Below are 15194 nucleotides of genomic sequence, written 5' to 3'. Positions count from 1 at the left end.
GGTAATATACGATACAAGCAAGGTGAATAAGACTAAAAAGCAAATGCACAAACAAAAACAGGATCATTGGCCATACACAAAAGAAGTGGGTTTTAAACAGATGTTTAAAACATCCAGGATATTTTCAAAAGGTCAATTTACACTGGAACATTCAGTCGAACTGTGGAAAAAGGAAAATTTTTAAGAGAATGTTTTGTCAGTGTTCTTTATGTTTCAAAAGAATTTGATTAACCAGAGAACTAAGAGGAGTTGAAAATATGAATTAGATTTCTGATGTGCTAATCACAATTACTTGCTAAACAGGATGTATCTTGTTATCCAAATAACTGACAAGAGCACAGTGGGAAAGAACACAGTGGATAACCAAATGACAGTCATCTCCTCTCTGAAATTCTGTATTTAAAAAGAGACTGGGATAATCAAAATGTCGTGACCTTGAAAGAACATTGCAACTGAAGTTTAAAAAGAGCTACATAAACCTAGATTGTAGTCTGGGTCATCAAATGGGGTGTGATATTGGTAAATCATTTTTTTTCTGTGATCAAGATGCCTAATAATAACTTAGCTGTGTTACCTCATACTCCCCCTTGGGCTCTGCAAACCATCTCATTCAAAGTCTTGTAAAAAGCAGACGGTCACAGCCAAAGCTCAGATTTAACAGAAGAAATCACAATTTCAAGTTTCATCCACCACTACTCAATGGGTGGATGGATGGGTTGATGGGTGGATAAGTGAATGGACAAATGTGTGGATAAGAGAATTAAGGGGAGAAAGGTAGGTAGATAAATGGTTTTATTCAACAGCATATGGGTGCATGAAAGAGTGGGTGAGAAGAGTGGTGACTGAATAGATTCACAAATATCCTTCCTTTTAGACAGATGAGAATCAAAAACCCTAGTTTGGTGTACAAATACAGTAATTTCCCATTATCCCAGTTGCCCTTTCCATGGTTTGTTACCCTTAGTCAACTGCAATCCTGAAGCAGAAGATCCTCGTTCTAATCTATTGTCAGTCAATAGTAGCTTAACACATGACGTCACAGTGCCTACACATCATTCATTTCACTTCATTTTATCATTGTGCATCATCACAAGAAAAAGGGTGAGCACAATACAAGAAGATATTTTAAGACAGACCACATTCACAGAACTTGTATTATGGTATATTGTTATAATTGCTCCATTTTATTATTAGTTACTATTGTTAATAGGGTGCCTAATTTATTTTTATTTTTACTTTTTTTATTTGAGATAGCACGCACACAAGCAGGGGATGGGCAGAGAGGAGAGACAGAATCCCAAGCAGACTCTGCACTGTTAGCACAAAAGTCCAGGGAGGGGCTCAGACTCATGGGTCTGACACATCATGTTTCCAAATCTGTAAAGCCACAGTCCAGACTGAAGGTGATAAATTTGCCCAGGTCATCAATGTTGGCTTGGGTAGTCTCTTGGCAAACAGTATGCTGGCCTTCTGTTAATATTTTCCTTTCGCATTCCTATTAGTTGAGCATTCTTCCTATGTCTGTGTCTATTCAATTTCAAACTTTTATAGGATAAATTAGTTCACAAAATACGCCTGTTCTCTATGGTTTTATACTCATGGCTTGTAAATGTGTCTATTAAATATTGTCATTCAGGAACAAACTGGAGAAGCTTTTATATCCTGTCTCCTCATCTAGGGAAATGAGAGATCCCTAGACTAACTACTTAGGTACTCCTGAGGGTCTCTCTAGAATTATGCTAAAATGTATATGCTCTGGAATCCAATTTACTAGGTTTATATCTGGTTCTGTCATTGTTAATTGTATGTGTCAAAAAGTCATTATATTTGCTGAACCTGAGTCCTTCATCCATGTAAAATCATTGACAAGATACGGGACATTAAAATAGGTCCTGTGCAGATGAAAAAATAAATAGACTTTAATGAGTGTTGACTATATGCCAAGTATGATGTTTGTTGCTGGGTATAATGGTTAATATTGTACATAGAGGTCCTTCCCTTGTGGAACTTTCCTTCCTTCCTTCCTTCCTTCCTTCCTTCCTTCCTTCCTTCCTTCCTTCCTTCTTTCCTTCTTTCCTTCTTTCCTTCTTTCCTTTATATCTTTATATCTATCATCTATCTATCCATCCATCCACCATCCATCCATCTATCTTTAAAAGAGTAGTGAAGACAATGTATTTTTTTTCTGACTATATTTTCAGGTCCCTGCAGCCAAAACCAGCAGTTCACTTGGGCTTGTTTCTAACTTTCTATTTCTCTGGACACCAGTTCCCATGGTCAGGTCAAGCTGTTCAATGCTCACACCAGTAATTGACAGAGAATGCAAAGAACAGGTCTGAGATATCAAGATGCTGTCCCTTTGCCAGTGGTGATGCTTTAGGAAAACTATATTTTTGTGAAGCAGGAATCATTTTCAGTATGGGATGCTGTGTTCTGTTATTTTAACCAGGGAGTGTTTCTTCTTTAGCCTTTTTACCTCTTAAGACAAACTGAAGGGTAACTCGGTTTATAGGAGAGTTAATGTGAGAACTGTTGTTTCACTGAATTATTTTTTTCCTTCGAGTGTGTGATCACAAGAGTAATTGCATATTCCAAGCTTTGTCTTACAAAATGTTGGGGTGATGCTACGCCTATTGCATGGCTTTAATCCCCGCTCCTTATTGGTAGAGAGCAGTTTAGAAACATGAAAAGAATCTTTATGCCCTTGTGCTCTTTTTCTTCACCTGCCCTTTCAATCTCCTAGCAGCCTATAATTTTTTTTAATGTTTATTTATTTTTGAGAGAGAGAGAGAGAGAGAGAGCGAGCGAGCATGAGTGGGAGAGGGGCAGAGAGAAAGGGAGACACAGAATCCGAAGCAGGCTCCAGGCTTTGAGCTGTCAGCTCAGAGCCTGACATGGGGCTCGAACTCATGGACCGCGAGATCATGACCTGAGCCAAAGTCAGACGCTCAACCACCTGAGCCACCTAGGTGCCCCAATATGTTTTTGATTTAGATTGAAGTGCCGCATTCTTGAGATTTAGACCAAAATTGTACATTGTGTCAAAGTCCCTAGTGCCATCTTTGGTAGTAAATGGTTGTAAGGATGAGATTATCAGTCTACTCACTGATAGTTTCACAGACCATGGTATTGTTTCTCCCTGACAGGCACAGTACTAGGTACTGAGAATAAGGTGCTAGGATACAATTTGATTCAAGAGTGCTAAGCTTGCTGTCTTCTCCAAAGGGGAGCAGATTCTTGAAAAACGGATCAATAAGTGACGGTTTTATGCCACAATGATCTCTGCTAATTTCTCTGGGTCCCAAAAGATGATTCTTTCCTAGCAACTTGGATACTTTTCTAGAGCAGGATAGGGAATGAGACATTCTTTGGTGATGTCTTTGCAGATAGAGTGGAACTTCCAAATAAGTTCTGATGCCAGAGCTATCCAGTTGTCAGTTGATAAGGAAGTGATGAGGAAGTAATTTCCCCTGTGGGTCACTGGATGTCATCCCTCAAAAGTCACTCCAGAGGGAAAGGTGGCAGAGTGGTAATTAAATCATTCTTTGCATTAAAATAGCCATTAAGGGAGGAATTCGTCCTCTCAGACTCTGTTGTCCTAGGAGTACTTTAGTGTCCTCAGAGATCCTGTGTGAGAAGGTTGAAAAGTAGTCTGAACTTGTTTTGGACATTCACAAAGAGATGTGGGTGACATTGGAGACCGGGGTGGGGTGGGGGCTCTTGTTCTGAGAGCAGTGATTTCTAATTATCACATAATTGTTATTTTCCGTCTGTTACCCTTCCACTAGCCATCCATTTATCCATCCATCTACTCATCCTTCCATCAACATTCCCATGTCTCCCATGTCTCCATTCTTACATTGGGTGTTAAAGTTGAATACACAGTTGGGGGACTTCCAGGGCTTTGGATTTACAGTCGATTAGACTTTAGATCACTGTGCCTAATTATTCTAAATTCCTTTCTCTCCTCTTTAAATCATTGTTTTGAAAATGGAATGGGAAGATCTTACTTCCCTCCTTTCCTTCACATTCACTTTATTCCATGAAAACATTTAGAGCTTCCAACACCGTGACAGACACCTTACTAGGCAGTGGGAATACAAGGAGAAATGTAAATGCAGATCCTTCTTCCCATGACTTTTGTAGTCTAAACTCATTTTAATTGGGGGGTATTATGCAAATAGATGGAAGTTGGTGAGGGTGCATTTGTACTGATACTCACATTTCAGCTCAGATATGTAGCAGTCCTGTTAGGATCCCTGAAATTGGAGGCTTCATCTAAGAAACTGGGTTCACCCTTTGCACACCTGACACTCTGCTTCTCCAGCCAGGCTGCACTGAGTGACCAGAGGGACTGAAGATTCGTCTGGTGGTAGATGTGACAGATCATGGGTGTCAAGCTGAACTTGAGCACCAAAATTGAGGCAGCTTTGCGAATTGGTGTCTGTTTTCTCTCTGACCTCCTCTCCCTCTTTTGCCCACAAGACCTTTCTTGTAGGCACACACCAACCTCTGTGATGTTATGAAAACAAAATTATGATAATGTCCGGTTCCTTACTGAAACCTTGTGTATATGGACTCTTGTTACTTTTATAGTCAAATCTAGATTCCACTTCTTGTTTTCCAAACTCTTCATAATCTGACCCCTGGCTGCCTGGCTGGCTTTCTTTTTTCTTTTCTTTTCTTTTCTTTTCTTTTCTTTTCTTTTCTTTTCTTTTCTTTTCTTTTCTTTTCTTTTCTTTTCTTTCTTTCTTTCTTTCTCTCTTTCTTTCTCTCTTTCTTTCTCTCTTTCTTTCTCTCTTTCTTTCTCTCTTCTTTCTCTCTTTCTCTCTTTCTCTCTTTCTTTCTTTCTGCTACGTTTTCTCTCCTTGACTCAGTGCTCTAGCCATATTAAATCATCTTTACTTCCTCTAACACAGCATGCTCTGTTTTTTTCTCTGGATCATTATCCGTACTATTACCTATGGCTGGCATGTGCTTCCTCCTTTCTTTGAGATCTGAGGTTTTAATCATCGCTTCTTTGGAGAGGCCATTTCTGTCCCTCCACACTTCACGTTCTGACTTAAGTAAAATTTCTGTATGCTCCCGTACCCCTCCATATCATAGCCTGTAGAGCATGCATTTGAATCCAGCAAATTGACTCTAAAGCTTACACTCTGAAGATTGCCACTTGCTGATAGTGCATTCTGTGGAAGAGTTCCCGAAAACTCTCTGAATTGCATTAGTTGCATTGGTGAAGTGGAGAAATATTATCTAGTTTGCTGTGGGAATAATATTGCACTTATACATGTAAAAATGTGTACCAGATGATAAGTAGCCAACGCATGTAATAATAATTAATAATAATAATCATAATAATAACAGGTCTACTTACCCTGAGTTTTCTGTGTATTTATCTCTCACTAGCCTTTGGGTCTTGGAGAGCAGCAACCATGTGTATGTTGTTTGTAAACATTCTCTGTTCATATTTAATAAATGAATGGGTGTACTGTACTTTACTGTAGCCAGGCCTTGAGAGTTGTACCTCTCAAGGAGAATTTGCAGGTGTCCCTTACCCAGCCTGCTTCGTGTCACAGAAGCAGCCCTCGGGAGAGGTGGTCCTCACCCTTGCACGTGATGCATGGTGTGTGAAAATTCAGTGTCTTGGGGACATCTTTTGCACCATAATCTCACAGAGAGGGTCTTGGTGACAGGATCAGTGAAGTTGTATTGAAGTGAGCAGGTGCTGGCTGACTTGTGTGATGCACAACAAAGAGAACAGCTTGTCTTTCTGTACCCCACGTCCTTTTGAAGTCCACACCTGGAGTCTTACAGCGTTTGTTGCCTGTAAATTGCTATTCTTACATCTCCACAGATCTTTTGTTTGTAATGCCAAGTGGGTTACTTGAATAACCATGTGAGTGTGTGTTTGTATGTGTGACACAGACAGTAGGATGAGCCAAATCTATATAGAAACACAATTCTCTGTGTTTCAAGAGTACCGTTAGCCAGGTGATCTGGATTTTACTGAGATTCGCTAAAAATGAATTTCTGGAAGAAAGACGGAGCATACAATGTTTACTTAGGGTTTTTGTTTGGTGTTTTGTTTTGTTGCGTTTTTTTTTTTTCCATTTTTTCCAGGATCTAGTTTTGGGAAGTTGCTTTCACTTATGTTGCAGTGTTTCAGATAGTTGCAAATGGTTGAGTATGATACTGATATAAAAACAGTTTTAGTTACTGTATCCTTACTATGTCCACTCCCCTTTTCCTCTATTTCTCAGATGATCTTAGATTCCAAAATCACATCTGCAGAGTAGATGGTTTATCCCTGTGTTCTAGGCAAGGTATCTGAAGCTCAAGTAAATGCGTTCACCTCTCCAGTTCATATGGTTAGAGACCTAAATATTAGCTTTGTGTTTTATGACTTCAAAAACCTATGCTTTCCCCTTCTGCTTCCGTTACTTTTAACAGAAGGGGCCATCAAAACCCAAGTTAGGATTATAATGCAATTTACTTATCAGAGGCTATGGGTAAATGTAAAGAAAAGTATGGCAGAAATAATTTCCAGCATAAATGAGGATAACACCATTTGGATGGCTTGAGTTTTTTTTAGCAAAAATGCTGTGTCCAAGAGTGACGCATACCAATACCTCTGTCTCAGGAATGCCTTGTATGTGGATGGAAACCTCCAAGAAGGATATATTATTCAAATTTTCTTTTTTTAATAAAAATGCTAATGAAAATGTTAAAATGCACATAAATTAAAATGATCATAAATTAGGATTAATATCACATTAATGAATTATAATCCCATACTCATTAAGATAAAGTGGCATTTCAATATTTGCTCTTGTTAATAAATTTAATACAATAAATGAAAGGGATACATTTTGAGATTCAATAAATATTTGATGTAATCTTATGCTTTAACTTTTTAAAATATGCAAAAGTAAAGTAGGAGATCTAGATGCATTTGGATTCTTTGTTGCTATTTTATGTCTTTTTTTTTATATTCTTTTCTTTTCATTTATTGAAGCGCTAAATACAATTTAAATTGGCAAAGAAAGCGATAGAGCCTGTTCTGAATAAAAGTGATCCCAAGAGAACACAGTATCTTTGAGTCTAGGACTTTCTTTCCATGCAGCAGCAATTTTTTTTTTAAGGAACAAGTATTTGAAATTTGAAATCTTACAGTGAAATACCTGGACAATAGATAGATAGATGGATACACGCACAGACACACATACATACATACATACATACATACATACATACTGAAGATATGTACACTTAAGCACTATTTTCAGCCATAATTCAGTGAATTTTCCTTTAAAAATGCAAACTAAGATATATACAGTTTTTTTTTTAGTTTTTTAACAGGGGTCAACGTAGTATGAAGAAGATGTACCATGTGTCAGAACACTCCTGTCTCACTCTTGAGAGTAAGCTGAAAATTTTAAAAGAGGGGTTCTGTTTTCCCTAGTACTTACCAGAATGCTTCAGGTAGGGTAGGTATTCAGTAAATTTTTGCCCTTGTAACCAAACTAACATGAGTTCAGTCCTTGGTGAGTCACAGATAGAAACTATACCAGGTGGTGTTGTCACACAAAGTAAACTTTTTTGCGACAAATAAGGAGACCATGGGGAGTAATTTCAAAAGCTGTGACTTTTGAGCAAGGGTAACTTTGTTTTCTTTTCTTTTTTTTTTAGGATTAGGATGAATATTTAGAAAGGGGAGCCTTGTCATTGGATGTAGAGGTGGGCATTAAGGTCCCACATGTACCTTAAGGAAACATGCATATTCATATTATATTTGTATGTTATGTAAATGAGGCTTGTGCTCTTCCCAGGGTGGAGATTTTAGTATTGTAATAAGGTAAAGGTAACTGTCAGTCACTCTGTGGTCCATCTGCGCAGGTGTGAGTCAGAAGTTTAGTTCAAACTGGTCTGGGTGGTCTGGGTCCATGGAACTCATCCTCTAAGCAGTTCGTTATTGCTTGAAGGATAATTTTGGTTTCCGTCATGGGATATTGTACCTATAGGGTCTTTTGCTTGAATAAAGAGATAAGCTGGAGAGAAGAGCTTACAGAAAGGTGTGGAACAAAGGTCAGTGGGTACAAGCAGGTAAAAGTAGTAAAGGTTAGGCCTTGGGGGTCTAGCTAGTGATGACACCCTGCCCTGAGATGAATTTGTATTTCTCCTGCAAAGTTCTGATTTTGCAAAGGGGACCCTTTTCTGGCCCCGCTGTTCTTTATAAAATGGGAATAATTTTCCAGGACCAGAAAAATTATACAAATCAAAGAAGAGAAGGTCATAGAAAATATAAGATCTTGCTATACTTCAGGTTGGATTGTTTTTGTTTTTCTAACAGGTAGACCTGAGTTGAATTATGGGTCTACTGCACTTGATCCCATCAAATAGAAACATTGGAGAGGTTATGATGGACCTTGTCACACCTCACTTTTCTCATGTTTCATGTGAAATAGTCTAACTTATTGACTTCTGGAAAAGTTAAGAGAATTATCATATAAGCAAATCCCATAGTTGTTGACACTATGATCCATTAAATGATCCATTAAAGGTAGCTAAGAACAACTTTAAATAAATGTATTAATAAATGGAAAAGAATACACGATTTTTGTGTTTTCCTCTTGATATTTTTATCATTCTAAATGTATGGTTGAGTGTCTGACTTTGGCTAAGGTCATGATCTCGCCATTCCTGAGTTCTGGCCCCACGTGGGGCTCTGTGCTGACAGCTCAGAGCCTGGAGTCTATTTCAGGTTCTGTGTCTTCCTCTCTCTGTACCTTATCCACTCATGCTCTGTCTCTCTTTCTCTCAAAAATAAATAAACATTAAAAAAAAACTGTTCGAACTGATTTGTATACATTTTATTGTATTTCATTTTGGTTTATAATATTTTTTTTTAATTTTGTGTTTAATGTTTTATTTATTTTTGAGAGAGAGAGATAGAACACAAGTGGGGAAAGGGCAGAGAGAGGGGACACAAAATCTGAAATAGTCTCCAGGGTCCAAGCTGTCAGCACAGAGCCCGATGTGCGGCTCAAACTCACAAGCTGTGAGATCATGTCCTGGGCCGAAGTCAGACGCTTAACCGATGGAGCCACCCAGGTGCCCCTATATTTCATTTTGATTGATATGCATACAGTGCCTAAACTCTTTGTACAACTACTGTTAGAATAAATTGATGATGTTAGAATGAATGTAGAAAGAACCAACTTGATACTCAAACAGAAGGTGGTTAAAAAATAACTTTGCAAATTGCCTCATTGCTAACCGATGTCACTTTGCATTTTAGCTACACACAGACCTGGATCCTGGAAGCAAAAAAATCAAGTATATCCTGTCAGGTGATGGAGCTGGGACAATATTTCAAATAAATGATATAACAGGAGATATCCATGCTATAAAAAGACTTGACCGTGAGGAAAAGGCTGAATATACTCTAACAGCTCAGGCAGTGGACTGGGAGACAAACAAGCCTCTGGAACCTCCTTCTGAATTTATTATTAAAGTTCAAGACATCAACGACAATGCGCCAGAGTTTCTTAATGGACCCTATCATGCTACAGTGCCAGAGATGTCCATTTTGGGTAAGTATGCTTCCAATTTCACAGAAATATTAAGAGTCCTCTTTAAAATAGCTCCTGGCATCTGGGCTGGTGTGTTGCTGAATGAAAGACATTTATTACCGTCTTATCTCTGATTTGCATTTCCAAATCCCCTTTTTTGGCCTAAGTTCCACAGCTCAATAGCTTTAGTCCCTTAGTAATAGGAACTGACGAAGCAGTTTTATTAAAATATCTCTCCTTACAACGATAGTACTTCAATAGGCTGAATTTGTATTCCTCTCACAAACTTGTAGTTTGAGTATTGTTACTGAGATGGATTTATCAAGATTTGTTCCAACATGCCAGACTAATCCTATTGATATTTGCTTGATGTTTAATTATTTGTTTGTGTATATTCACATGCAGATGCCACGCATAGAGAAAGAGAAAACGGTCTAAATCTGTAGTCAGCCAGATATTGGATTGAGCTGGTGGGTCAAGTCAAGAGTGAATTAGGAAATCACAGTTGCCAGAGACTTCTTTGTAACTGAGCTTTCTGTAGGAGCACTGCCTTCACCAGTTCCTGCTCATACTTGTTTGCAGGCATTCAAGTATCCGTTATATTTTATTGAGCAGTATATATTTCAAAACATGATTTTCTCCCTTTTCTTTTACTGTTTTTGGATATCCTTATCTATCCTCCACCCCTGGCCTTGGTCTAGGAAACACCTGTTTCTAGACTTTATACTATTAGAGGAAAGGTGTTAGACCTCTTCCGTACCTGACAAGATAAGGCGGGATCCAAAATTCAGAGTCTGAGATTACAAAAGTCATTCTTATGTATGTAATAAGTACCCCAGCTTATTTCAAATTGCATTTAAGACAACCTACAAGGATATGTGCAGTGCAGCAAAGTCACGTAAATTAAAGCAGGTGAAATGATGAGACAACTAGAAGACACAAGTAAACATATAAATTGAAGGCCACAATTAGGTAAATAGCTTGGCTTCATTTGATTTCTTTGCTCTTAACCTACATTATAACTTTGGTAAATAGACCCACTGCAACAGTGTATGAGCATTTTAGGTCTTCCTATCTTACCCATGTTATCTCTTGCCAGGACTCCACTTTACCCATCTCTTGTGCAAGGAATTCTACTTTCTTCTTGTCCTTGTCCTTGTCCTTGTCCTTCTCCTTCTCCTCCTCCTCCTCCTCCTCCTCCTCCTCCTCCTCCTCCTCCTCCATCGTCGTCGTCGTCATCGTCATCATCATCATCATCATCATCATCATCAAAATCCGGTTGCTCTTCTACACCTGGTTGAAATGACCTGTTTTCTAGGGAAACTTCTATGGCTTTCTAGCAAGCAATTAGCTTTCTACCATCACCACAAGAAGACACCCACAAATGAGCAAAAGCATCTCCATGTTTATACTTCTTTAAGAATCTGACATGCAGGGGCAGCTGGGTGGCTCAGTTGGTTAAGCTTCTGACTTTGGCTCAGGTCATGATCTCACACTTATTGAGTTTGAGCCCCCCCCATTGGGCTCTGTGCTGACAGTTCAAACTCTGAAGCCTACTTCAGATTCTGTGTCTTCCTCTCTCTGCCTCTCCCCTGTTTGCGCGCTTGCTCGCTCTCGCTCTCTCTCTCTCAAAAATAAACATTAAAAGAATTAAAAATCTGACATGCAAACAGGAACTCAGAAACTATTTTTTTCTTTTTTCCCCTCCTCTTTTTCTTTGATCAACTCATTTAGAGCAAAGAATTTCTCTAATTTGTCTTTTTATTTTTTATCTAAATTATAGTAAGATGGTTTTAAAGGACTCCTGATACCTACAATACATACAGAACACTTTGTCTTAATTGCTAATAAGTGATGAACTGTTGATTGCAATTCATGATTATGATTCCTGCATCATAATGACCAAATCTATATCTATTTATTGTAAATATGTCAGAGGCTTCCTTTACTGTATATATGAGTCATGTACTTGATAAATATGTTGGGAAAGAAAACCCCCAAAACTTCTGAAGACTTCAAGATCATTCAGCTAAGAAAAGCATGTTAAACATAATATTAGCTAATAATACAGTGTATAAATGTATACTTATGTATGCATTTTTTCCTCTGTTTAAAAGATTTTTCTTGATAATTAAGTAGAGACTAAAGAAAATAACATAATATTAGCTACATAATAGTGTATAAATATACACCTATGTATTCATTTTCTTGATAATTAAGTAGAGACTAAAGGAAATCATCTATAGTAACATATACACAGTTATTTTTTAAAAGATGTATAGCCTTTGACATCTCTTCCAAAAACCTGTAGTTTTTGCTGCGATTGAAAGTGTGGTTTTTGAAGTTAGATGGAGTTTTGAATCCTAGTTCCATCCCTTATTATCTGGTTGACTTTGAAGTTCAGGGAGGTTAAATTATTGCTTATTTTCCCAAGCTATAATGCAAAGATAATAATTTCCATCTTGCTTTCATTGTGTGAGAATCGCATGAGGAAACACAAGGTAAAGGTATGCTGTAAAGTAAGTAATTGTGCAGAATTGGCTGTTGCAGTTTTTAAAATCATTTTTATTAATCTGTTTCCCACGTTACCTTTGGACCTTTGCTCAAGTATTGATTTTACGCATTGGGTGTCTGGTTTCTGTTTGACTCCAACCTCTCTGGTTAAAGGAAGCAGAGGCAGCTGCACTATTTTATTGTCAACTGTGAATTATTCCCTTCATTTCTCATGAAGGTGAATATCAGGATGAAGGTCAGCTACTATCTCCTTTCTCTCCCCATTACCACTGTTCTCTCTCAGCCTGGCTCTTCCCTCCCCTCCTTAGTTCTTTCATTTTTCTTCCTTTGCTACTGCAGAAATGCCAGCACTTGCACCTGCACACCCTGAGGAATGCCAGCAAGGACTGGGGGTTTCATTGTGCAGAAAGTGAAAAATAAAATTCTAATTGAGAAATTTACCAATATTAAATTGAAATGAATGTGATGTTCAAGAACTGTCTGCCAGCTGACAGGCTGTCAAGACAAAACACACATATATATTTGCCCAAATGGCAGCCAAATTATTTTAGAAATATCTTACTTGGAAGCTAGAGACACAGCTCTTTTATATTCTGTGAATTTCAGAACTTGATGAGAATTCTCTTTTATAGCAATACCACATAAAGAGTGGCATGTGAGCTTGTCTGATTTTAACTGTGAATCCCAAACTAGCATTGTTGAGGTGGGTTTTTCAATGCAGATTTGCCTATACCTATTGAGTTTCAGACAACATAGATATTTTGAATGCTGTGGTACATTGGGGTGAAGGGTGTTTAACCCTGACCATATGCCTAAACCTGTGTTCAGATAAAATAAACTTTTTATTTGAGTTGAAAATAGAATCTCAGATTAGTGGCCTGCAAATCTGCCTTCTATTTGTGTGACAAAATCTGTAGAAGCCTTACTTTATAGTGTGCACAGTGATCTCTACCTAAATAAATATGTTGGGAAGAATTTAGTGATTATATGTAAAGTACTTGGCAGAGCAAAGAGTTAGTGACCAGGGTGTATGAGTTTCTTTACAGCCATCCATTCGTGAGTTACTTCTACTAGTAAGATTCAGTAACCTATATGAATGCCTTGGTCAATGAAAAACTTCTCAGCAAGCCTTATGTTTTTATTTCAAAAAAATACATATGTTGGAATGAACCCTGTTTCATTCAAAAGGCCATATTAGTGAAAGTAGTGGTGAAGGAATGAGAAGTCAAATAGTGCTTAAGCTGCTGGATGTTACTGCATTGTAGAGTACACAATTATATGATATATAACACTAGAGGTTTTCTTAGTTTTCTTTGTGATTCCGGGCTTCTCTAAGGATGATCAACGTGTATTGAAAAGTTGCTATATGCCAGAAGCTGTGTTAAATGCTTTTAATATCTGAGACAGCCCTCCACCACCAGTACTGATATTAACTTCCTTATTTCTCATATTTTAATCAGAAAAACAGGGAAAATAATAGCTAATCCAAATCCAGATATTAAGTGAAGGAGCTGGGATTTAAATCCAGACATCTGGCTCTAGCTCTCATGGGTTTAACCAGTATGCTGTACACATCTTTGATAATATCTCTAGAGAATTTTGTTTATATGAGCACTATGTTTCTGCTACATATATGTAATAGTTAATGTTTTTCCAAGGTATATGATCGCTTGAGGTCAATATACTTGGCAAATTAAATAAAAAACGAAGACAGGATTTGGAAAGGAAAAGTTTGGGTAGAGAGTTGCACAATTTTCAACCTAGGCACAGAAGCACTTTACAAATTTAAGAACAATGCATCACATACATATTCAGATAACAATAAAATTAATTAGGAGCCATGTGGTGAAGACTGACCCTGAAGTGCTGCTAGTATAATAAAGATTAAAGGGAGTAACTGAGATTGACTCTGAATTTCCTGGTTGTGAATGCAAAAGGAGAATGTACTATCCACCAAAAATATCCACCAAAATATCAGGAGAAAGTTAAGAGATGACTTAGTATGATATATTTTATTTTGTTTTATTTTTTAATGTTTCTGTTTTGAGAGAAAGAAACAGTGTGGGTTGGGAAGGGGGAGAGAGGGGGACAGAGGATCCAAAGCAGGCTCTATGCTGACAAGCAGTGAGCCTGATGCGAGGCTTGAACTCGTGAACTGAACTGTGATCATGATCTGAACTGAAGTCAGACGCTTAACTGGCTGAGCCATCCAGATGCCCCAGTAAGATCTATTTTAAAAAGGCAATTCTTACTGCTTTCCAAAGACTCACAACTGAAGCGGTTATGGAAGTCAATACACAATACACACATAAACTCATTCTCCGTGAACACTAACTCACACAAAGGAAAATGTTAAAATTTGAAAATAATTTCCGTCATTTTCTATCTTCTCTTGCCATTAATATTAAGCCTTTTCGTTATAAATATGTCCTTTTATGATAAACATCCTCAAATCTTCTTATGAGGAAGGCCCACATAAAATACTTATTATTTATTTGGTGTTTTTTATCATCTTTGATTTGGAATATATTTAATCTTAGAGAAAAGGAGTAAATGTAGTAAAAGTGTATTTTCCTTGAACCATTTGATAGTGAGTTGCTGACTTGATGCCCCACACCCTGGAAAACCTCAGTAAGTCCTTCCCACAATGCACAATGCAGCCATCACCATCAGGAAATTTATATTGATGTACCATTGCTATTGAAAGCACGGAACTCAGTCACATGTCTCCAATCATGGCAGTAATGTTCTTTTGTATTAAAAGTATCAAATCTAGGACTGTAGGTACATTACCAGTATGTGTCCTTAGAGTGCTTTAATCTGGAATGGTTCTTAAGTCTTTCCTTTGCTTTTATGACCCTTCTACTAGGACATTATAGAAGAGTTAATCTATAGAATTCCTTAGTTAGGATTTGTCTGAGGTTTCCTTGAGCTTAGATCCAGAATATGCATCTTAGAAAGTGATATCACAGATGATATCTTATTGATTTGTATCACGTGGTACAAGATTTTGACATTATTGGTGATAACAACTTTTGATGACTTCATTAAGGCAGTATCCACCATGTGTCTCCATTGTAAAGTTATTTTATTTTTACTCTTCGTACT

At 37.6% G+C, this 15194-nt stretch overlaps 1 protein-coding gene across 7 annotated transcripts in view; it reads left to right on the top strand.

Annotated features, from left to right (window-relative positions):
- Positions 1-15194, top strand: part of CDH8 (cadherin 8) — a 362718-nt gene that overhangs the window by 105833 nt on the left and 241691 nt on the right. For all 7 annotated transcript variants that reach the window (XM_023244993.2, XM_019819837.3, XM_023244991.2 and 4 more), the window contains one exon: positions 9299-9593. In XM_023244993.2, the coding sequence (XP_023100761.1) occupies positions 9299-9593 (295 nt within the window). The remainder of the gene's footprint in view (positions 1-9298; positions 9594-15194) is intronic.

Source organism: Felis catus, chromosome E2 (assembly GCF_018350175.1).
Source record: "Felis catus isolate Fca126 chromosome E2, F.catus_Fca126_mat1.0, whole genome shotgun sequence".
Taxonomy (NCBI): Eukaryota; Metazoa; Chordata; class Mammalia; order Carnivora; family Felidae; genus Felis; species Felis catus.
Note: the sequence above shows the minus strand (reverse complement) of the source record. Positions and strands in the feature narration are given on the sequence as shown.